Raw genomic sequence first — 24,279 nt, 5'->3', positions numbered from 1 at the left:
CCTCGCTGGCCTGGCGTCAGCAAGATGAAGCCTGTCTTTGATGATGAAGATGGACCTGTTCCCCATGTGAACACCAAGAGCACAAGCTGAGTGCCCAGCTTAACCGTGCGTTCCCAGAGTGTCACTGTACTGGTGTTCTCCCCAGACAGTGCTCCATTCCTGGCCACCATCTGCGAAGATGGCTCAGTTGCTGTGCCAGACCTGGCCTTTTATAGGTGTTTAAAGCTGAACCCACAAAAACCCTGTTGAGAAATACTACTTGGTCGTAGCTCAGTCACTACTTCTTCACTCTGGAGAGCTGAGGCTGGCAGGTTATCCACTATGTTGTGTCTCCAGAGTTTTGCCCACTCCCTGGTTGCAAACTATGGTATCTGAGACTAAATTAGTCCCCAGTGAGAATCCACTCCCTTTCCTCTCCCATCAGTAGTGAGAGATGAATTTTTGCTATACTAGTTGTGTGCAGTTAACAGGCATGAGCTCTTGGCCTGGGGGACACTAGATTCTAGGGTGCTGTAATCACAAGGACACAAAACTTTATTCAAAGTGGAGATAGATAAATAGGAAGTTTTTGGTGGAGGGACAGAGGTGAAAAGAATTAAATCCCCTCTCACATCTTTCTTCTGCTCCCCCAGGTTAACAAAAGATCTCTTTATTCTTTTCACATAGCTGTGCATTTGAAATTGGCTACATCTGGGTAGGGTATGATAAAAGCAATTCTTCTACCACTAGGGCTCTTAGAGACCGGAGCTCCTTTCTTTGTAGATTTTGGTTAATGTTCTTCATTATGGGAAATATTCCCATTCATGAAAACCTGATCACCTTAAAGTAGAACCTCACCACAGACCTGCCCATCTCCTTACTGGTAGGTGCAGTGATATCTATTTTCTTACCTGGAAAAAGAGTGTGGGCTGTGCCCTAGGCCTGATGATTAATGCCCAGTCCATGTGGTCCTTCCTGCCCAACCCTTCCTGTCATCCAGAAGCAGGAGCCCTGTGGGTCCCTTTCTCTGTGGTTGTAGGAAACCTGAGTTCTATGTTAGTGGACCCTCTGAAGATTTAAAAATCCCAAGTACTAGTAGAAATAGGAATATTGGTTGATAAAATAAGAGTTTTGGGATTTGTTGGTCTTTTGGGGGGAAGGAAAGAAGATATGTATCTTCTGGTATGGAAAGATCTAGTGTAGTTTTTCATTGATTAAAGACTGTGTAATTGTATTTATAATTACACAAAAAGGATATTATATTACAGTGTTGATGTATGCATAAATAAGTCATAAGTGAGTATATTTCTTATGGAGAGGCATATGAGAAGGATAGCATGTTCTGTTTTTTTCCTTTTTGTACTATTTGATTTTTTTCCTATTAGAGAATTGTACATCTACTTATTTTTATGAGTCTGGGGTTTCTGGGCTGTGGGATTATAGCTAACCATTCTTTGTTTTTGTCTTCCTAATTTTCAGTACTATATTTTTATCTTTTTTGTTTATATTTTATAGTTGAGTGTAATTCTGTCTTTCTATCCATATATTCTTAGGTTACATAGAATGACATCAATTGAAAGAGAAGAAAAGGAGAAAGTCAAAAAAAAAGAGAAAAAACAAGAAGAGGAAGAAACAATGCAACAAGCTACATGGGTAAAATATACGTTTCCAGTTAAACATCAGGTAATTTTGGTATGATCTTTTAAATTGTGTTAGCCATTTCTGAGACTTTGATTCTGCAGTTTTGAATACTTAGTAATTTATTTTTACTTTTGACACACTTTTAATTAACGTAGTTGGAATGAAGTAATTCTTTCTGGCAATTTTATAAGCATAGGTTTATGTTAGTAGACTATAGGTGAGTCATTAGACCAATTTGTAGAAATTGTTATAAATGTAAAATTGTTCTATATTTTTCATATTAGAAAGGAATATTAAGTTTCTTCATAAATCTTTGATTCTCAGTGAAAATAAAATGGACTGGTAGATTAATTTGCCTGACCATTGATTTTATTTAGTAAAAATGTGTAAAACCACATGTGCTTTATAAAACATTCTCATTCTTGTTTAATCAGCATGTTTTCACTTACACCAGGTTTGGAAACAAAAAGGAGAGGAATACAGAGTAACAGGATATGGTGGTTGGAGCTGGATTAGTAAAACTCATGTTTATAGGTTTGTTCCTAAATTGCCAGGCAATACTAATGTGAATTACAGAAAGTCATTAGAAGACAGTAAGTAACTTAAGCTGTTTTTCCTGCATAATTGTTTCTGATTTGTATTCTTAAAAATTTGTAGTATATTGACTATATTTTGGATGAAAGTGTTTTTCTGCAATTCTTACTAGAATGTGAAAAATTACTAATGTAGTTTAATAATTATAAACTCTAAAGTTTTTAAAATTACCTTTATTCATGGGATTTTGGTATCTAGGATTTTAGCTTAAAAAGATGATAGAATAAAACTTGTTAAAAGAAAGAAGGCCTCAGCTACCTAACTGTTTTTCTAAAATCTTAAATTCAGTACTGCCTGACTTCTTGAGGAAACACAGTCTGGTGACCTCAGCATTGTAACGTTTAACAAAACCAGAAAGAAAGCGATAGAGGCTTCCATAACACTATCACATAAAGGAGATAGTAACTCAGTTTATGCTACTGGCTAATGACTTTATTTATTTATTTTTTGGCTGCGTTTGGTCTTCGTTGCTGCGCCTGAGCTTTCTCTAGTTGTGGCGAGTGGGGGCTACTCTTTGTTGCGGTGCGTGGGCTTCTCATTGTGGTGGCTTCTCTTGTTGTGGAGCACGGGCTCTAGGTGCGCAGGCTTCAGTAGTTGCAGCTCGCAGGCTCAGTAGTTGTGGCTTGTGGGCTCTAGAGCACAACCTCAGTAGTTGTGGTGCATGGGCGTAGTTGCTCCGTGGCATGTGGGATCTTCCCGGACCAGGGCTCGAACCTGTGTCCCCTGCATTGGCAGGCGGATTCTTAACCACTGCGCCACCTGGGAAGTCCCAACTTTAGTGTTTAGAATCACAGAACTCTAGAGGTGAACTGCCCTTTTAGGAGGTAAATATTTTGAAACTCATGTTAAATAAACAAATTATTTCATGAAGGTGTTAAGTGCCATACTGAAGGTCACACAGATGGCGCTTCCGTTGCCCTTTTTGCACTCTACCACGTTGTCTCTCCTTTGTTATCTGAGCAATTTTCAAAAGCAGTTCTGTTCACTTTGCAGCATATTTGCTAATTTATGGTGTGATATGGTCTTTCCTGTGAAGCCCATGCTGTAGTGCCAAATAAGTGCTATGTACACACCTAGCTAACTGATTTGGCTTCCTTGTGAATGGTTCTCATGAAACCTGAACCAGTAGATTTTTGAAACTGTTAATGTGGGAAAGTTGTCACTGAATTACCTTTTAACAGAAAAAAAACATGTATTTTATAGAGCTCACTGGAATTTATATTTTAGGGACTAGGAGTGTCTTGCATATAGCAGATGTTCAATAACTTTCTATTTGCTAAATAGAAATATTCAGTATTCATTTATATTATCTGATTATATTCAAGCTAAATGTCCATTATAATAAATTCTAAAAGATTGTTATAATTTTTATTACTATTTCATTGTTCCAGTTACCTGTGTAGCACTTAGAAAGAATTATAGAGAGCTTTTCTTTAATTGTGTTTGACCTATGTAATAAAATCCAGATTATCAATATGCAAAATATTTAGGCTTTTGCAAATTTATTTTGTGTCCACTTTCCTTAGCATGGGGTTTTCTATTGTCCAAATGCTGGGCCTTTATCTAGCAGGTACCAAGTTGGTCTTGGAGCATCTTTTGAGTCTTTTCCTCCCAGTTGGCAGCAGGGAAGAAACCAGTAGTAAATCAGGCCCAAACAAGGCTACACATTGCATTTGGTTATTTCTCTTTTCTGTGATACAGACTTAAGTATTCTTAACTTGGAATCTATAGATAAACTTCAACTGTATTCAAATTTCAAATGCCATTGAAATTTATTACAAAAGTTTGTGTATGTACTTTTTTTCTGGGTAGGGGATCATAGCATTTATCCAATTCTAACATGGTTCTGTAATACAAAGTATGTTAGAAACCACTGATGCAGACTTTCTGAAGTCAGTGAACAGGTTGAAATAGTCTCATATGTGAAGGCTTCTGAAGTACATCTAAACTGTAGTCATTACTTCTATGCTTTAGGTCAGCTGAGCATATAAGAAAGAATGTAATAGCTTCAACTTTTGTATTTTGGGTTTTTTGAATTAAAAAAAGTATAAATTGCTGGAATATATTTGATAATTTCCACTAAACTAGGTGTATTAAAGTAAATTGCTAATATTTGACATACTTGTAATTACTATATACTTGGGGTTTTTTTAGCTAAAAATAATATGGATGAAAATATGGATGAATCAGATAGAAGAAAAAGTCCACGAAGTCCAAAAAAAATAAAAACAGAGTCTGATTCTGAGAAAGGCGAGGTAAAAGATTCAGATGCTACAAAAGGAGCAGACCAAAGTGAAATGGACATTTCAAAGGTTACTGAGAAGAAGGACCAAGGTAAGGAGAGAAAAGTGTGGAGGGCAGCCTGGGGGTGATAAGAAAGCACTGGATCTAGTTCGCACAGCAGGAAAGGTACTGCAATGTCTCTTTGATAATAGCATTATTGAAACATGATTCATATGCCATATAACTCACCCACTTATAGTGTACAATTCAGTAGTTTTTACTATATTCACAGAGTTGTTCATCTATCACCATACTCAATTTTAGAACATTTTTCATCACCCAAAAAGAAACCTCATACCCACTAGCAGTCAGTCCTCCCTAAATCCCAATCTACTTTCTGTCTCTATGGATTTGCCTGTTTTGGACATTCCATATAAATGGAATCAGGTAGTATGTGGTCCTTTGTGTCTGGCTTCTTTCACTTAGCATGTTTTCAGATTTCATCCATGTTGTAGCATGTATCAATACTTCATCCCTTTTTATTTACAAATGATATTCTATTGTATGGATACGTCATGTTGTGTTTATCCATTCATGGTGGACATTTGGGTTGTTTCTTTTTGGCTATTAAGAATAATGGAAATATGAACATTCATGTACAAGTTTTTATATGGACATATGTTTTCATTTCTCTTGGGTAAATACGTAGGGGTGGAATTGCTGGATCAAGAGATAACTCTATGTTCAGCCTTTTGAGGAACTTACATTGACTTTTGTGAAAAGTTGTTTTTTTAAAAACTAGATAAGTTAGATAATGCATGAGGCTTAACATGTTTTATAACCATAAAATAACCATAAAATACTCTGTACAAAATCTTATGTGAAGGTACTGGTATATGCAATAGCTATCACATACTAAGTTATTTTTCCTTGTGGCATTCCATCATTTTTAGATACTAGGAATCAGAATTTTTAAATATTTGGAATGTATGTGTTTTTTAACCTTTTATAAAGTTTAGCCCTGTCCATTGACCTATTTTAATCATATCAGGAACTTTTAAATATATAGCTATTTATAGTTAAGGTTTTGAGTAAAAATCATAAAAACTGGTATTTTTTAAAGTGAAAATATTATCATGAATTCCACATTTCAGACTAAAAATTACATTTATATAAATGTCTTTGTTTCACAGATGTAAAAGAAGTTTTAGACTCTGACAATGATAAATCCTTTAAGGAAGAACCAATGGAAATAGATGATGATGTGAAAACAGAGTCACATATAAATTGTCAGGAAAGTTCTCAAGTAGATGTGGTCAATGTCAGTGAGGGTTTTCATCTAAGGACTAGTTATAAAAAGAAAATCAAATCATCCAAACTAGATGGACTTCTTGAAAGGAGAATTAAACAGTTTACACTGGAAGAAAAACAACGCCACGAGAAAATGAAGTTGGAGGGTGGAATTAAGGGTATAGGAAAGACCTGCACAAGTTCTTCGAAAAGTCTGTCTGAATCACCAGTAATAACAAAAGTAAAAGAAGGGTGTCAAAGTGACTTGCTTACACAAGAACAGAGCTCTAATGCAAGTAACGATAAATCTGAAGACTTGATTCGGGGATGTTCACAAAATGATTCCTCAATTCTTGGAATCAGTGATCCTGATCATACAACAAACAAACTTTATTCAAAAGATCAAATGCTAGATGATGCCTCCATTCAGAGCGCAGAGACAAACTGTCAGAAACAAAATTCTGTTCGAAATGACGTAAATGAGAGTCTCTCTGACCCTGCCAGTAAAGGCCAGGAGCCCAGTAAGATTAAAACAAAAGGAAGTGATTTTCTCATTGATGACGCTAAACTAGCCAGTGCAGGTGAAATTGGTACTTTGATCTATAAGAACAAAAAACCACTCATACAGGAAGATAATGACACCATTGTGTCTCCTTCCCAGAGCCCTTTACTTCCATCAGTACCTAAAAGTACTGATGATAGAGATATACCATCTCTGTCAAAAGCAATAGACTTTGAAGGAAAATTGGGATGTGATTCTGAATATAATAGCACTTTGGAAAATAGTTCTGATACTATGTCTATTCAAGACAGCAGTGAAGAAGATATGATTGTTCAGAATAGCAATGAAAGTATTTCTGAACAGTTAATAACTCAAGAACAAGGTAGTGAAGGCTTAGAACCATTGAAACATGAGTTTGTTTCAGATAAGACCACTGGAAACTGTGGCGACAGGCTGCAGGCTAAGGTAAATGAAGCAAATGGTAAAAAAACAAGTCAAGATCAGAAATTAGAGGAGAGACCACTTAATAAATGTATCGATCAAATCAATCTGAAAAGTGTCACTGACAAAAAGAATAATGAAAACCGAGAGTCTGAAAAGAAAGGACAGAAAGCAAGTACCTTTCAAATAAATGGAAAAGATAATAAACCTAAAGTATATTTGAAAGGTGAATGCTTGAAAGACATTTCTGAGAGTAAAGTAGGAAGTTGTGACATTGAACCAAAGGTTAATAATATAAATAAAATAATTCCTGAAAATGATATTAAGTCTTTGACTGTTAAAGAATCTGCTGTAAAGCCATTCATGAATGGTGATGTCATCATGGAAGATTTTAATGAAAAGAACAACTTGGAAACAAAATCATGTTTACTGAGGTCTTCGGATACTGAAGGCGACTACCAAGATCGCCTAGAGACCCTGCCATCAACCAAACAGTCTGAGGGTACCCAAGCTACCACGCCTCTACCATCTTGTCCAGAAAGCAGCAGTTCAGCCAATCAGGAAGAAGACATGGAAATTGAAACCTGCGAAGTTAAGAAAGTTACTTCGTCTCCTGTTACTTCTGGAGAGGACTCTAACTTCAGTAATGATTTTATTGATGAAAATGGCCCGCCCACCAACAAAGATGAAAATGTCAATGGAGAATCTAAAAGAAAAACAGTCATCACAGAAGTCACCACCATGACGTCCACAGTAGCCACAGAATCAAAAACCGTGATTAAGGTAGCAAAAGTTGATAAGCAGACTGTGGTCTCTTCCACAGAAAATTGTGCCAAGTCCACTGTCACAACCACCACTACAACGGTAACAAAGCTTTCCACGCCCTCCACAGGCAGCAGTGTGGACATAATCTCTGTGAAGGAGCAGAGCAAAACTGTGGTCACCACGACAGTGACAGACTCACTGACCACCGCAGGAGGCACTCTGGTAACATCTATGACCGTGAGCAAAGAATATTCCACACGAGACAAAGTGAAACTCATGAAGTTTTCAAGACCCAAGAAGACTCGTTCAGGTACAGCTCTGCCATCGTACAGAAAGTTCATCACCAAGAGCAGCAAGAAGAGCATATTTGTTTTGCCCAATGATGACCTAAAAAAATTGGCCAGAAAAGGAGGAATCCGAGAAGTCCCTTATTTTAATTATAATGCAAAACCTGCCTTGGATATATGGCCATATCCTTCTCCTAGACCAACCTTTGGTATCACTTGGAGGTATGTACTTTAAAATGCATTTGGGGGAGGAAGAAAGTTTTTAAAGAATTATCTAATAAAAATATCTCATTTATGAGATAACAGAAATAAGACAGGGAAATATATATTTAATGGGCAAAGTTAGTAATGGAAATAAGATACAGAGAGGTTTTAACCCGGCCAGCTGGTGGGTACTAAAGTTTACTTAGGGAAAAATCTTTAAAGACTGAAAATGTAAGGGAATCCTTTAAAATGAAATTCAGCTTCACTTTTCACAAGACAAAAGAAATGTGTCAAACATAGTTGTTGGTCTAACCTCCCAAGTTATTGCCATGTGTTTGCTTTGGGAGTGAGATAATCACAGAATTGGATAATCACCAACTTTCTGGAATGTTTGTATTTTATTTCTATTAGGTAATTCATAAAAACATAAGACATAGGAAACATGCCTGTAAATCACACAAGGTTCATCGTAATGTAGGAAATCTTCTTGATGTAATTTGTTTGCATGATAGGCATTTGTTTTGGAGTTCTCTGTTATTTATGTGAGAAAAGGTAGTCTGAGATGTCTTAGGGAGTTTCTTTAAACCCAGAAATAGTCTTAATTTAAAAGTTTCTGGGCATTAAGCTTTGGGGATAAATTATAAGTACGTAGAGTTGGCAGTTGTAAGATCATGTAGTTTTAAATTGGGAAAGGATCTTAGAAATTCGTATCTTTTTTAGATGCATAATAATTTGCCTCTGGTCCCAGAGGGACTGAGTTAGGAATAGTGCCTGGTTTTCCTAAATCCCAGTCCAGTACTTTATCTTCTATATCACATTTCACGTATTTGTCCTTGCTTTGTGCTTTTCCATGTCCTTGTCTTTTTATCTTTTCACCCTTAAAATTGAAAAGGATGGAACATGAACATTGAAAACATAAGAGTTCTGTGGGACATGCTCAGAAACTAGGAACGGTCTTGTTTGCAGTGAGATTTCGCTAGGATCCTCAAGTTCATGAAGTCAGCAGGTTCCTGAGCAGACTGCATTTCACTTTAGGCTTCATTTCTGTGTGTCTTTAGTATGGTTCCTTTAAGTTGAAATCATACTTTTCTTGTTTTCTTTATATTACAATTAGCTAGTATTAAAAAAAAAGACTGTAAATGAGTACTCTCTATAAAGGAATTAATTAATATGACCAGTCATAGTTGGTTTGACCAAGTTTTTAATAACTCATCTTTTGATTTGAATTAAAATATCATCACTCCATTACACATTCAATAGAGACAGCTGAAAAGTACAATTTCTCTGCAGGGCCTGCAATGAAGGATTTGCAGAATCCTGCAGGGAATCAAGGAACTCTTCATTACAGTTCATGGATTTGTAGGATTACTCTGCACTTTTCTGCTTTCTTCATTGAGAGCGGTCCCAAAATGTATCCTTGACTGTCCTGCAGGTAACTTCTTTCCCACTGGAAAAGTTACTATGTACAAATACTTTAATTAAAGTGACCTGGCAGTTGTGGAGGCCGACCTTTCTGCTCTTTTCTATTCTGTAAATGGAAGGTAGGCTTGACTGCGAAGCACTTTTCTCTGAACCAGTTCTGTTCACGTGTTGCCCAGGGCCCTTTTCTGCACGGCTGGGTTTCAGAAACCTTGTATTGTTATGTTTTAATATGCACTGGGGGCACAGTTTTTATCTGTTTAGTTAATTTCTCATTTTTTAATGGAAGGAAGTACCTTCCTGTATGTTTTAAACAGATACTGCCTTCAGATATATGCTAACGTCTTAATTTGCTGAGGTTGAGAGAAACATAATCCCTTCTATCTAACGGAGGCATGGGTAAAAATGTAAATTATTCTTGACTTTAGAATGCATTTTTAAAAAAGGTATCGCTATAAAAACCATGCATGTGAAATGCATTTTTCTACTCACACTTGAATAAAATATGTCTGATGCTTAGAGTAGGTGCTAAGAATGCCAAAGGCGCATGTTTGGTCTTTATTAAATTTAACATTAAGGCTGAGCAGTATTGAAAAAGTGAAACTTGTCTCATTGACTCATTAGGGCCTCTTTTTCCCTCCACACTGTCCATTCCCTTACTCCCTTTTCCCCAGGCCCTGATTCTGTGTTTCATGATCACTTTGAACCAGTAGTTTTCTCCATGGTGCTGTCAGAAGGATCCTCCTAAAATGCAGATCTATCCTGTGAATGTTCTGACTGAGCTGAGCAGGCATTTAAAGCGGATGTGTTAACCACCACAGGGCTGGGAAGGGGAAAGCGTTTGTCACCTGTCCACCACGTCTATGAGAAGTACTCCCCTTTATAACCCATGCAGAACTGGCTGCATTGCAGAGATCTCCGTATAGACGGCCGCTGACACTCTTTAATCCTTCCATTCGGTGCAGCACATTTTGGCTTCTGCCTTCTTCTCTCGTGCCAGCTTCATCTCTCGCTGCACCTTCACACCCCTTCCCTCCAGCCAGAGTACACCGGATGTGGTTTTCAGGAAGAAGTGTGTGCTTTTGTACACCTTCCTCCTCAGCGCATGTGTGCCCCCTTGCCTTTGGTCAGCCGCCCCCTCACCCTTGTCCTCTGAGGCTCCAGCAAAGCTCTCATCCCCATCCCTGGGCCCAATCAGGTACCACTCCCTTGTGCTTTCCTCTGTTACAGCTCCTGAGGATGCAGGAAGACATTATAATTCACTTCTGTGTCCCCAGCTCCTTTCACTTAGTTTAACACATAGAAGAAACTCAAGTATTTTTTGAATGAATAAATGAATGGACACGCTCTAATGCATGAGATGTGTTCCCCACCTGGTGGTGTTTCCATTGTAAAATGGAGAAGCTTTCAAGTTGTTGTTTGTTGAGAGTGATTGGAGGAAGAAGAGAGAGAATGAGAAACAACTCTCTTTCCAAATAAATATTCATTTGTTTTCTCCCATGAGTCCAAAGTTCCCTAGGCATTTCTTTAGGGTGTGATCTGAAAGTGACAGACACTTTCCCCCTCTAAGGACATCCTTGCACTGATTAACATTTGCCCTCTAATTTAAGAACCCTTTGTCCAGGTCAGAGGATTCACAGGGTGATAGCACAACAAAGAAAATAATGGTGTCACAGCTGGAGAGGGGAAATTAAGAAGTTGCAGCAACTTTTTGGCTAGAGCTTTCTCTTTCTCACATTGTTTGCTTTTCTAACTTAACGTTAAGAATAGAAAGCATTGCTTTTCAAATATAAATTGTCTAAGACTTACCTTGTATACCTCTATTAGAGGAGGAAATTATTTCGTTTCATAGGCTTTCCCTATAGTACAATCAATCAGTATATTCATTTAAGTATGTGGAAACGTCAATAAAATATTTAATTATACAAAACCACTAATAGAGAATTGACAGCCTAGGGCTGCTTTAAAATGTTCTATGGTTAACTCCATTTTAAGACATGATGTTCATTGCAGTTGTAAATTCATTCTGAAATGTGTTTTTAATATTATTTTTAAAAGAATATCTAATATGTTCAATAACTTTGTATACAGTGTTTAGAAAAAACCTGAACACAGAGATTCCTTTGTCTCCTGACTAGTATTATTCATTGTATCATAGGATTCTAAAACTACACCAATGTTGTTAAAGTAACGTTAGTATTAGCAGCATTCATCATCCAGTACTTTGTGTTTTGCAGAACCACCATTTCAGTACAAAATTTCTGTCCATCTGGAAAGGTCTTATTGGATTTGTGAGGTCTTTTTGTTTTGCTTTTTGAGAAAATTGAAACATTTTCAGTTTGTTTCAGCAAAAATCAGTTAAGATTTTATTCTTCTTCAGATCACTTATCACATTGTCACACAATTATTTCTCCATATATGCTCTCATTCATAATTTTTCTAACACATATTTTAGAATTAGGCTAAATTTATAAAATCTTTGTAAATTGTTGCCATATCAGTCTTACAATGAAATATGCTTTGTTTTACATATTTATATGGCATTTGAGATAACTACAGCCCCTTTGTGAATTGTTAGATGCATGTCATGCCTGGGAACAAAAAAGTTCTTTTATTAAGGGACATATAATAACCAAAGTGCTTATAAAGCCATATGATAAATATTGAAGTCACAATGAGGACAAAAAACAATCCTTCAGTTTAGGGGGGAGAGAGAGAGAGAGAGAGAGAGAGAGAGAGAGAGAGAGAGAGAGAGAGAGAGAGAGAGTGTGTGTGTGTGTGTGTGTGTGTGTGTGTGTGTGTGTACATACATCGTTTTTCTTGGGTTTTTCTTTCAGGTATAGACTTCAGACTGTGAAGTCCTTAGCTGGAGTGAGTCTTATGTTGCGGTTACTGTGGGCAAGTCTGAGATGGGATGACATGGCAGCCAAGGCTCCTCCAGGAGGAGGGACTACACGGACAGGTAGCGGTTTTTTATTTTCGAATTTAAGTTTAAAAGAGAAAAATCTCTTGACAGTTCACTTCATTTTAAGCATGTCTGTTATTTATTAAAATATAGTGCTAGTATTTTAAAAACAAGGCTTTGGTCAAGTTTAGCAACACATGCTATAAAATCCTGGGGGCCGGGCAGGGGGGTTTCACATTATAAGGGTAGTCACTAATGTGTGAACCAGTGTGAATTTTTAAAAGATATTTCTTACCGCACAGTATAAATCATTTAAATTGGGACATCTGGAACCCTGTGCTTGCTGCTGCTCTCCTAGGGTTTTTATTATTTTGACCGAATTTTGCCACCAGGAACTAAGCTGTGCCCAAACAGCATTTTGCTCAGTTGAGAAATTTTCAGTGACGAAGAAACTCAGTATTGTTGCAATCTAGTGATGGTCCTGCAACTGTTCATTAAGCAAATGTTTCCAAAGGTTTAGTCTTTTTTTTTTTTTTTTTTTTGCGGTACGCGGGCCTCTCCTGTTGCGGAGCACAGGCTCCGGACGCACAGGCTCAGCGGCCATGGCTCACGGGCCCAGCCGCTCCGCAGCATGTGGGATCCTCCCGGACCGGGGCACGAACCCGTATCCCCTGCATCGGCAGGCGGACTCTCAACCACTGCACCACCAGGGAAGCCCCTAGTCTCTTTTTTAAAGTACCAGATGTTGTACCTTTTTATTCTCTGAATATTTGGGGTGGTTATTAATACTATGTGAATTAAATCACCATAGAAACATCTGAAACTGAAATCACAACAACAGAAATAATTAAGAGGCGAGATGTTGGTCCTTATGGCATTCGATCTGAATATTGTATCAGGAAAATCATCTGCCCCATTGGAGTTCCAGAAGCACCAAAAGGTAAGGAGTAGAAAGAATTCTTTTCTTTTATTATTTACCTGTTAGCCATATCTTTTATGAATTGAAGTTTGATTATAATTGTTTCTTTAACTCTTTATTCAACTTTTGAAAACAATACTTTTTCATCACAAACTATTCTGTTTTTAAAATGATATTTAATCAGTAAACATAGCAAAATTCCACTAGACACACAGTGATGCCTACAGTCATGGTACCAGGCAGAGGAAGGGTACAAATACCTCTTTTATCAGTAATTAAAGATATGGAGCAGTGGTTGACACCAGACCGTCAGCTCCAAGACTCAAGCCTTTGAGTCTGTCTGGTTGTAGTCCTGGAACCTGCTGTAGAATCTGACACATAAGTGGTCAGTGAAGATTTGTTGACTCAAGGGTTCAAGCTATTGTGTAATACTTCAGTGCTCAGGGTAGAAGTAACCTAAGAGGCATAAAGAGTTACTCAGGAAACATTTATAGACACCTACATGATAGGCCTTAGGTGGCAAATACATAGAACAATGGAATCCAGCCCCTATTCTAAAGGAAGCAAAGAAAAGGTATAATAATTATATACTTGAGAATCAAAATTATTAACACTAAGAAGAGTCCAGTAAGGTGTCCAGATTCAAGATATGTAATTAGACAAAAATAAATAATTTTATTTTACCTGTGTAGTAAAAATACTTAGGGGAACAACTATGAAGAAACATGTAAAAAGAAGATGCTGTCTATAAATAGAAGCTTACTATTTTATAGAAGTTAATTGTCCCCAAATGGATAAATTTAATTTTTTGAATCTTGATTGAATCAACTCAAAAGCTCATCTTGGAGAATAAATGAGAATGGCTTTTTTGAAAAGAGTAACAATAAGGGGGTAGCTGCCCTAATAGATGATGAAATATTAGTATAACTAAAACAATGTCCTGGAACAGGAATAGACAGCTCAGTTGATAGGCAAAGACACACAGATGGAAGAAGGCGTTCCTGACCAGTCGTCAGTCTTGACTCCACAGCCGTTGATGCAAACCACTGCTGTCTCCTTGAATCACTTTTCTTTTCTTGTATCACTTCATACAATCCAGGTCCTGCTGCTGTTTCAGTTTCCTTCTGTTGCTTGCCTGTGATTCTACTGCTTCCCTCTTCCCTGAACATACGGGAAGGTTCAATGCTTGTCTGTCCCTACTTTTTATTTTTAGAATCTTATCACTGGAGATTATATCTATTCTTAATAGTTTCCGATCCCTCCTTTATATTAGTAAGTCTCCAGTCCCTCTTCTCGGTGCCCTGATAGGGAAATACAGATCGCCAGAGTTGTACATTTCAAGGACACCCAGCCCAGCTGGGAGGAACACGCTACGCTTCTTGAAGGAGGTTGTTATCCACATTGCGGTCTGAAGGATGAATTAGGCACCAGTCAAATGAGGGGGAAGGAGGCTAGGAGTAGTGTTCCAGGCAGAGGGAACAGGCTGTGGAAAGGCTAATAGGGCTTTTATATCAGGGGCCAGCAAACCATGAGCTTTGACCCACCATCTGCTTTTGTTAATAAAGTTTGATTGGAACACAGCCACACTTTCTGACTTATGTATTGTCTTTGGCTCCTTTTATGATACAGAGTTGAGGAGTTGTAGTAGAGACCATCTGGCCTGCATAGTCTAAAAGTATTTACCATCTGGCCCTTTAAGAAAATGTTTGCCAGTCCCTGCTTTTCATGATATAAGAGAAGATGCCAGAAGTACTATAATTTAGAAGCTATATTGCTTAAAATACTCCGATTTCTTTTCCAAAGAAACACCTACGCCTCAGAGGAAAGGCCTTCGATCGAGTGCATTGCGGCCAAAGAGACCAGAAACGCCCAAGCAAACTGGCCCTGTTATTATTGAAACCTGGGTAGCAGAGGAAGAATTGGAATTATGGGAGATCAGGGCGTTTGCTGAGAGGTAAGGAAATGGTTTATATGTGATCAGATGCTGAAGATTTTTATCACTTCAGAATTAAAGAATTACCCCTTTAATAGTTTATTCGATATGTCCTAATTTTGCTCCACCTTTTGATTCTCTACCTGTGTATCGTTTATTAACGTCCTCTTTCTAATTTTTATGAGTTATCTACTTGTCAATTTTGAATTACCTTAATTTAAATATTTTATTTTTAAATTGAAATAATTTTATACTTTTTGTATGATGTGGAACTTAACCAGATTTCACTTAATATTAGATGCCAGATGCCTAGTAGGATACAGGCATACTCATTTTATCGCGCTTCGCAAATACTGCGGTTTTTCCAAGCTGAAGACTTGTGGCAACTCTGCATTGAGAAAGTCTGTAGGCACCATTTCCCCAACAGCATTTGCTTACTTTGTGTCTGTGTGTCACATTTTGGTAATTCTCACAGTATTTCAAAACTTTTCATTATTATTATATTTGTTATGATGATCTACGATCAGTGATCTTTGATGTTACTACTACGACTCACTGAAAGCTCAGATGATTATTAGCATTTTTTAGCAATAAAGTATTTTTTAAATTAAGGTGTGTACTTTTTTTTTAGACATGATGTTATTGCACACTTAGTAGACTACAGTATAGTGTAAGCATCACTTTTATATGCACTGGGAAACCAGAAAAATCATGTGACTCACTTTATTGCGACATTTGCTTTATTGCAGTGATCTGGAACCAAACCCACAATATCTATGAGGTATGCCTGTAGTTTCTGATAAATTCCTCCTTTCTTTCCCTGCAGAGTGGAGAAAGAAAAGGCACAAGCAGTTGAGCAACAGGCTAAGGTTAGTGAACAGAAGAAGGCAGAGGACTTCAAGGCCCAAATGGAGGCTCATCTCAAACAGCAGCGATTGGCTGCCCAGCAGGTGGGGGAGTTGGTACCAGTCCCACCTGGCAGCGAATTGACATTTTTAGCCAAATTTGTGCACACTAAAAGCACAGTAATTTTATATTCATGTGGTTTTATTTTTACATGTATCTCATATATATCTTAATTTCAGTACTTGAAAATAGCTCTGTGGATATACCAAGCTTTGGTTTTGCAAAAAGTGTACACATTTCAAGAACAATGTTTGAAGTATAATTTCTCTTATTTATTATATTTATAATTCAAAGGGTAGTTTCTAAAGATAATTTTTTCCTGTAAAATTCCAATCCGTAAAATCTCTGTAGTCTATGAAAAAGTGAGTTCTACTAAAAGTATAAGTTTGTTGTAATTGGTGGTCATCAGGCTACTGTGGTCTCTTAGTATTTCCATACTGTGATGTATCATATGTGCCTGACTATTTAGGGACCCAAATAAAAGATAATTACCCCTTCCTTCTAATAAGAAGATACTATGAAAGTTTTTAGCCAAACTTGAATATATAAACTTTCAGGATATTGATAAAATAGAAATAGATAAAATAGGTATCATTAACTTAGTTACACATAACTTACTTAAAAATTACATATTACATAAATAAATCAGACTCATTTCCTCATGTTTTACCTTTTTCCTCATATTTTATAAAATATTTTTTCAAGTTCTTGTATACTTTACAGTGGTTTACTATAGGTCATCTTCACTTAGATCAAAGTTTGAGATAAGAGCACTTCTGGATTTTGTCATGTCTATCTCTCCACTCATAGAAAGACTGTCTAGTTGTTTTGTTTTTCATTTTATGGATGTGTTTTGTCATCTCTACAATGTAATCCAAGGTATTACTTTTTGGGGGGGCCAGGGGGTCAATTTCTTTAATTTGATAATGAGCTTTTCTCTGGCAGTTGAAAGTCAGAACCTGAACTTGGTGATGTATTACCTCTCTGAGTCCCCCAAGAACATTGTATTCTTTGCTTTTCCTTCCTATGTGTGTCAGTTTCTGAGGTGATGGACATGCACCTGTATATAGCTTAATTGAACAGAGCAGTATATACTTAATCTATATATTACTTCAGAATTTTTATTTAGGGGCTTCCCTGGTGGTGCAGTGGTTGAGAGTCTGCCTGCCGATGCAGGGGACATGGGTTTGTGCCCCGGTCCGGGAAGATCCAGCATGTCGCGGAGTGGCTGGGCGCGTGAGCCATGGCCGCTGAGCCTGCACGTCCGGAGCCTGTGCTCCGCAATGGGAGAGGCCACAACAGTGAGAGGCCCGCGTACAAAAACAAAAAACAAACAAACAAAAAAATTTATTTAAAATATCTTTCTCAAAACAAGTCAATCTTCATTTTAATGTTTTCCAAACTTAGCAATGAAGATGATCGAAACTTTTTTTTCCATGCAAAAATTGAGAAATAATGACAGCTAGAGTTTAATGACAAACTTGCTGTTTTGAACATGTGTACAAACCCAGCAGATTTTGTGGACATGTCAAACCTGTGATTTCTTCCCCCTGTAATTTTTAAAAAATTTTTATACAATTTTTAAAGGTTGTACTCCATTTACAGTTATTACAAAATATTGGCTATATTTCCCATAGTCAACATTTCCAATTTTTGAAGGCATAGCCCCAGAAAATAACTATGGGTTTAGCTGTTTTGTTTTTCTTGCCTCCTTTATTTTTATTTTTCTTTTTTTTCTTTTTTTTTTTTTTTTTTTTTTGCGGTACGCGGGCCTCTCACTGTTGTGGCCTCTCCCGTTGCGGAGCACAGGCTCCGGACGCGTAGGCTTAGCGGCTATGCCTCACGGGCCCAGCCGCTCCGCGGCATGTGGGATCTTCCCGGACTGGGGCACGAACCCGCGTCCCCTGCATCGGCAGGCAGACTCTCAACCACTGCGCCACCAGGGAAGCCCACCTCCTTTATTTTTTAACTGATCCAATTGGATGACATTTCCAAGAATCCAAAACTAAGCTCCTTTTCTTCTTTTTTTTTTTAAATATAAATTTATTTATTTATTTATTTTTGACTACGTTGGGTCTTTGTTGCTGCGTGCAGGTTTTCTCTACTTGCAGCTAGTGGGGGCTACTCTTCGTTGCGGTGCGCGAGCTTCTCATTGCGGTGGCTTCTCTTGTTGCGGAGCACGGGCTCTAGGCGCACGGGCTTCAGTAGTTGTGGCTTGTGGGCTCTAGAGTGCAGGCTCAGTAGTTGTGGCACATGGGCTTAGTTGCTCCGCAGCATGTGGGATCTTCCCAGACCAGGGCTCGAACCCGTGTCCCCTGCATTGGCAGGCAGATTCTCAACCACTGCGCCACCAGGGAAGCCCTCATTTTCTTCTGAGGAATGAGAAATTATGTAAAATACCTCACATTATTTTAAGGCATAGAGGACATATACAAAAGTAACAGTAAAAAGACTAGGTATGCTGTCTTTGGTGAGCAGTGTTTGATGGCAAGAAATTGTTCAGCATTGGAATTTGATCTTCGTACACAACTCAGCTCCAGCATTTACTAGCTCTGTGACCTTGGGCTGGTTTTACAACCTCTCTAAGTCTCAGTTTCCTCATCTTTAAATCACAGTACCAGCAACTTTATTGGGTTGGTCCAAGAATTAAATAAGATAATGAAGGGGTAAAGGGTTTGCCACCAGGTTTGTAGTCAGTGCCAGCTGTCGGTTTTTTTTGTTTGTTTGTTTGTTTTAACATCTTTATTGGAGTATAATTGCTTTACAATGGTGTGTTAGTTTCTGCTTTATAACAAAGTGAACCAGCTATACATGTACATATATCCCATATCTCCTCCCTCTTGCATCTCCCTCCCACCCTCCCTATCACACCCCTCTAGGTGGTCACAAAGCACTGAGCTGATCTCCCTGTGCTGTGTGGCTGCTTCCCACTAGCTGTCTATTTTACATTTGGTAGTGTATATATATATATATGTGCATGCCACTCTCTCACTTCGTCCCAGCTTACCCTTCCCCCTCCCCGTGTCCTCAAGTCCATTCTCTATGTCTGCATCTTAATTCCTGTCCTTCCCCTAGGTTCTTCAGAACCAGGAAAACTGGACAGCTACATGTAAAAGAATGAAATTAGAACACTCCATAACACCATACACAAAAATAAACTCAAAATGGATTAAAGACCTAAATGTAAAGCCAGACACTATAAAACTCTTAGAGGAAAACATAGGCAGAACACCCTGTGACATAAATCACAGCAAGATCCTTTTTGACCCACCTCCTAGAGAAATGGAAATAAAAACAAAAGTAAACAAATGGGACCTAATCAAACTTAAAAGCTTTTGCACAGCAAAGGAAACCATAAACAAGGCGAAAAGACAACCCTCAGAATGGGAGAAAATAGTTGCAAACGAAGCAACTGACAAAGGATTAATCTCCAAAATTTACAAGCAGCTCATGCAGCTCAATATCAAAAATATAAACAACCCAATCCAAAAATGGGCAGAAGACCTAAATAGACATTTCTCCAAAGAAGATATACAGATTGCCAACAAACACATGAAAGGATGCTCAACATCACTAATCATTAGAGAAATGCAAACCAAAACGACAATGAGGTATCACTTCACACCAGTCAGAATGGCCATCATCAAAAAATCTAGAAACAATAAATGCTGGAGAGGGTGTGGAGAAAAGGGAACACTCTTGCACTGCTCGTGGGAATGTGAATTGGTACAGTCACTATGGAGAACAGCATGGAGGTTCCTTAAAAAAGTAAAAATAGAACTACCATACGACCCAGCAATCCCACTACTGGGCATATACACTGAGGAAACCATAATTCAAAAAGGTCAAGTTGTAGTTTTTACAAGTGTAAACTTAAACTGTCATGTCGATAAGCTGTCAGGAAAAGGCAGCAATCTCTGGGTAAAGAAACGCAAATCGTCTTTAATAACACTATAGTCTGAAAGATCCGATTATACCGTTCTGTATAAAATAGTCTAAAGGATTTTTCTGTAAAAATACTTGAACTGAAAAATATAAATCTAGTAAAATTATTTATTATTTTCAGCTTGTTTGATTGCAGGTTTGCCAACTTGAATAGTGATACTTAAATATTGACATGTTCTTTATGATTGGGTAAATTAACATGACAGGTCCCATCATTTGCTGTCTGTCTGTTCTAAACCCCACAGCTGAATCGCAAGGTATCCCTATCTCCAGTAAGATCACCCACGTCTCTTGCACTTTCAGTCTGAAAGCTTGGACCTTTGCACAGACTGGAAAAACTTGATCATTTCAAATTTATGTTACCAAAAACTTACTGCTTTTAATAAAGTATATGTGATTTAGAGTCATAAAAATGTTGCCTCCCTCGAGAAATTAAATTCAAGTGTAAATTTGTACGGGCATATTTTCAGAAGTTAAATATTTTAGAAATTTGGTGCACTTTCTTAGATTGAGAGGAAATGTGGCTGGACTTCATGCAGAATGGTGTTTTTATTTGGAACGATTTTGGTTCATGATTTCTCTCCCTGACTTTTCTAGAAACGATTGGAACAGCAGAAGCCTACAGTAATTGCAGCTTCCACTACTTCCCCAACAAACAGTACAACTAGTACCATCTCTCCAGCACAGAAAGTTATGGTGGCCCCCATAAGTGGCTCAGTTACAACTGGCACTAAAATGGTACTAACTACTAAAGTTGGATCTCCAGCTACAGTAACATTCCAGCAGAACAAGAACTTTCATCAGACCTTTGCTACCTGGGTTAAGCAAGGCCAGTCAAATTCAGGTACACAACTGTGATTAAATAAAAGATTGCTTTCATTCAAGAAAAAGAAATTTCAGTCCTTTACCTACTGAAATGAAATGTTTCTTTAGAAAAGTATTTTTCTTCTGCAGCTGATTGAGCAAACAAACTGTAACAGTAGGTTTGTTACAGATAATATTCATAATATTACATTAGCAAAACTCCTCTCTTACATTATTTCACTTTCAGCATTTACATGGTTCACTTACTTTGAGTGGAGAGGAATGTTTTCTTAAAAATACAAAATGAGCCACATTTCATGCATTGGTGCCTTCCTAGAAGTCACTACGTTGCTGGTTGTTTTAAATCTGAAGCTTATTAAATGTCTTATACCCCATTAGCCACCAGCACAGCTGCCACATCTGCTACAACCATTGCCAGCACAGGTCAGACGTTCCAAATTACAGGCAATCCAGTCACTATGGCAGGAAAAGTAATTACCAAACTGCCACTTCCTGCAAACAGCAAGATTGTCGCTGTAAATGTGCCAGCAACGCAAGGAGGTAAGGGAAATGTGAAGAGTTTTAATTCACATTTGCCAGATCATACTGTTGCCATTATTTTTCATTTCCTTTTCACTGATTTCAGTCTTCAGATCTCACATTTTATGTAGCCCACTATAAACCCCCGCCACACCTGGTTTCTCCTCAGGAACCAAGCAATACCTGATGTTTTATGAAAGGGGCAGTTATCAATTACTTCTTCATCTTTTTTTCAAGGCGTTGTTCAAGTACAGCAGAAAGTCCTGGGTATCATTCCATCCAGTACAGGTACAAGTCAGCAAACCTTTACTTCATTCCAGCCCAGGACAGCAACAGTCACGATTAGGCCCAATACCTCAAGCTCTGGAGGAACTACAAGCACTTCCCAAGTAAGAGTTCTTTACAGGTTTATTTGGTGTTAACCACATTGGTTGAAGTTTTCAGAATGGCCTCTTCCAGGATTAATCCAGCTTCTAATTTTTCTTTACCTTTTACTTAATCTGTGACAAAGTACTGATTTTTAAAAAAATCTGTTACTTACATTTCAAGTGAACTGTTAATTTTTAACATTTAGTTAATAGCACATTAGTATAGTTTATGAATCATAAGAATTGCTTTCCAGGATTTTACAAAGAAAATGTCTTTATTGAAAACAATGGGCAATACTGGATCACCCAGGAAAACGACGTGCTGTGCAGCTAAGAAGTAGAGTGAAAACGTAATCCACAGCATTAACTAGTCTATCAGCTGATATGCACACATATTAGATACATCATTTCCTTGGCACTAGTATTATGGAAAAAGTTTAATGTTTTGCAGACTTGAGAATGTTCTAAACCTAACACTGAAAATAATATGCTGTGTAGTCTCTCCTTTAAATTAGGAAAGAACTTCTGGTCTCTGATCTTGCCCCTGTGTTCTCCAGGTTACAGATAAGGATTGGAGCTCAGGGAAAATAGGACTCATCATTTTCCTGTGAGCAACTGTGGTGGTTATAGAGCAGAGCTTTCTTGGGTCTTGTATCCTTCCTTTTAGTCTGTAGGCTATTCTTGGTATCAGTGACAAGGAATTTCTTGCGATCTCATTTAAATTACTTTTTTTCCCCTCAAAGTTCTATCTTTATTCTGATGCTTAATATAATTTAATATGTAATGTCCAAGAGCTTCTGTAATTTCTGTAGACATGTTTATCAATATGGAATGTTTAAAGATATCTGTTCTAAGTCCATCATGCTTTAGTCTTTTAAAAACATTTTAATTCATTGTCCTTTGTGTTATTTGTAGGTAATCACAGGGCCTCAGATCCGCCCTGGTATGACGGTGATTAGAACACCACTCCAACAGTCAACACTAGGAAAGGCAATTATTCGAACACCTGTGATGGTACAGCCAGGTATTCATCCATCCAGTATTATCATTTTACATCTAAAGAGTCAGTCTAGGAAATCTATAATATTCTGTATTTGGCACTCTACATACTGGAAAATACCAATATGAATTAAGATTTCGAAGCATACTAAATTTCTGATTCATCATGGGATACACCCATAAGATTTTGTTTCATTTCTGGCATTGTCAATAAGAGAAAAGCAGGTCCAAGTATGCTTGTTAAAAATGTTCTTAAAACCTCTAGTAAATGAGATAGATACATTCAGATCATTGGAGTAAAGAGAATGAGCAAAGAAAACAGTCTGTGTGGCAAAAGATAAAATCAAGGAAATGGCTAAGAAGCATTTAAATGGAAAGCATAAAACAAGATTACAGAGGCAGTGCCTGCCCTTTTTAATGTAAATAAGTTAAAGCTCCCATATTAAAAGTTGAAGCCTGTAAAGATTGAGTGAAAAAAGAAATCGAACTGTGCATTTATGAGAAACATTCCTAAAAGCAAATCACCAGAGAACGTAAAACATAAAAAGATGGTCAAAGACACATGAAATAAAGGACAAAAAAAGAAAGAAAGAAGGGATAGGCAGAGGGAAGACATGCATAATCCTACTAATACTGAACAGAGTCGAATTCAGTATTTTAAAGAAACAATAACTAGGACAAAGAAAGTCACTTTATATTTGGCTTAAAGATATAGATTGCAGTGAAGGTGCAATCTTGGATCTTTAAATAAGATGTCATTGAAGTGTATAAAGCAAAAACTATTTGAGATCAAGGAGGGATTAACAGAAGCATAGTAGACCAGAAACAGACTGTATCAACTTCTGTACCTTTAGGAATACACATTAGTTTTAAATATTTATGAACTATTTGTATGAAAATGGTCTTATAATGAGCCACAGGTAAAACCTTGATGAATTCCGAAAAGTAGAATGTGTATAGGCTACATTTTTTGTAGTAAAGCTAGAAATTAACATTAAGGTAGTATACTAAGAATGCTTACTTGCTTGGAATTTAAAAACGTATGTTCTCAAAAGTAACTTTTATGTTAAAGAAACATCAGATGTGTCATCACAAACAGATTATCAAGTAGCAGCTAAGCCAGGCTGCAAAGCTGAACTGAGAGGCAAATTCATTCATTCAACAAATATTTTTGAGCACCTACTCTAGGCAGTTGAAACACATTGGTGAACAAAACAGACAAAAAAAAAACCCATATTAAATCTTAACCAGAAGTTAGAAAAATATATAAAACAAGTCTTAAATGAAAACAGGAAGAAGGAAGTAAAGTATAAGTAATGATTATAAGACAGAAAAGGCAAATATTAAACCATTTTCTTTTTGCAAGTCTAGAGAAAGGGGAACAAAATGCTAGTTTACAAAAAGTAGGAATGAGAAAGTGCAATAAAAATAGAAGGAACTAAATCTGTTTGAATAACAAGGCATAATTATATACTATGCTTATAAATTTCAAGTCTTAATGACTCACATCAAGGAAAGAAATTTGGAAAGTTGCCATAGTGTTACCTACAAAAAAGAATTCCAGACCTCATGGTTTTATGGATAAAATTCTTTGAAATGGTTAGGAAACAATTTC

The 24,279-nt window shown here is 37.3% G+C and overlaps 1 protein-coding gene across 4 annotated transcripts in view; it reads left to right on the top strand.

Annotated features, from left to right (window-relative positions):
* Window positions 1–24,279, top strand: part of BPTF (bromodomain PHD finger transcription factor) — a 139,379-nt gene that overhangs the window by 78,118 nt on the left and 36,982 nt on the right. For 3 of the 4 annotated variants that reach the window (XM_060133033.1, XM_060133034.1, XM_060133032.1), the window contains 11 exons: window positions 1,533–1,662; window positions 2,075–2,213; window positions 4,369–4,548; window positions 5,631–7,944; window positions 12,183–12,307; window positions 13,062–13,190; window positions 14,973–15,123; window positions 15,929–15,971; window positions 20,551–20,797; window positions 21,535–21,686; window positions 22,581–22,689. In XM_060133033.1, the coding sequence (XP_059989016.1) occupies window positions 1,533–1,662; window positions 2,075–2,213; window positions 4,369–4,548; window positions 5,631–7,944; window positions 12,183–12,307; window positions 13,062–13,190; window positions 14,973–15,123; window positions 15,929–15,971; window positions 20,551–20,797; window positions 21,535–21,686; window positions 22,581–22,689 (3,719 nt within the window). Of the gene's footprint in view, window positions 1–1,532; window positions 1,663–2,074; window positions 2,214–4,368; window positions 4,549–5,630; window positions 7,945–12,182; window positions 12,308–13,061; window positions 13,191–14,972; window positions 15,124–15,928; window positions 16,053–20,550; window positions 20,798–21,534; window positions 21,687–22,580; window positions 22,690–24,279 lie in introns of all 4 variants that reach the window. The other variant, XM_060133031.1, reaches the window with a different exon arrangement.

The sequence above is a fragment of the Lagenorhynchus albirostris genome, chromosome 20 (genome assembly GCF_949774975.1).
Source record: "Lagenorhynchus albirostris chromosome 20, mLagAlb1.1, whole genome shotgun sequence".
Lineage (NCBI taxonomy): Eukaryota > Metazoa > Chordata > Mammalia > Artiodactyla > Delphinidae > Lagenorhynchus > Lagenorhynchus albirostris.
The sequence above is the reverse complement of the archived record's forward strand: the minus strand, read 5'-3'. Positions and strand labels throughout refer to the sequence as shown.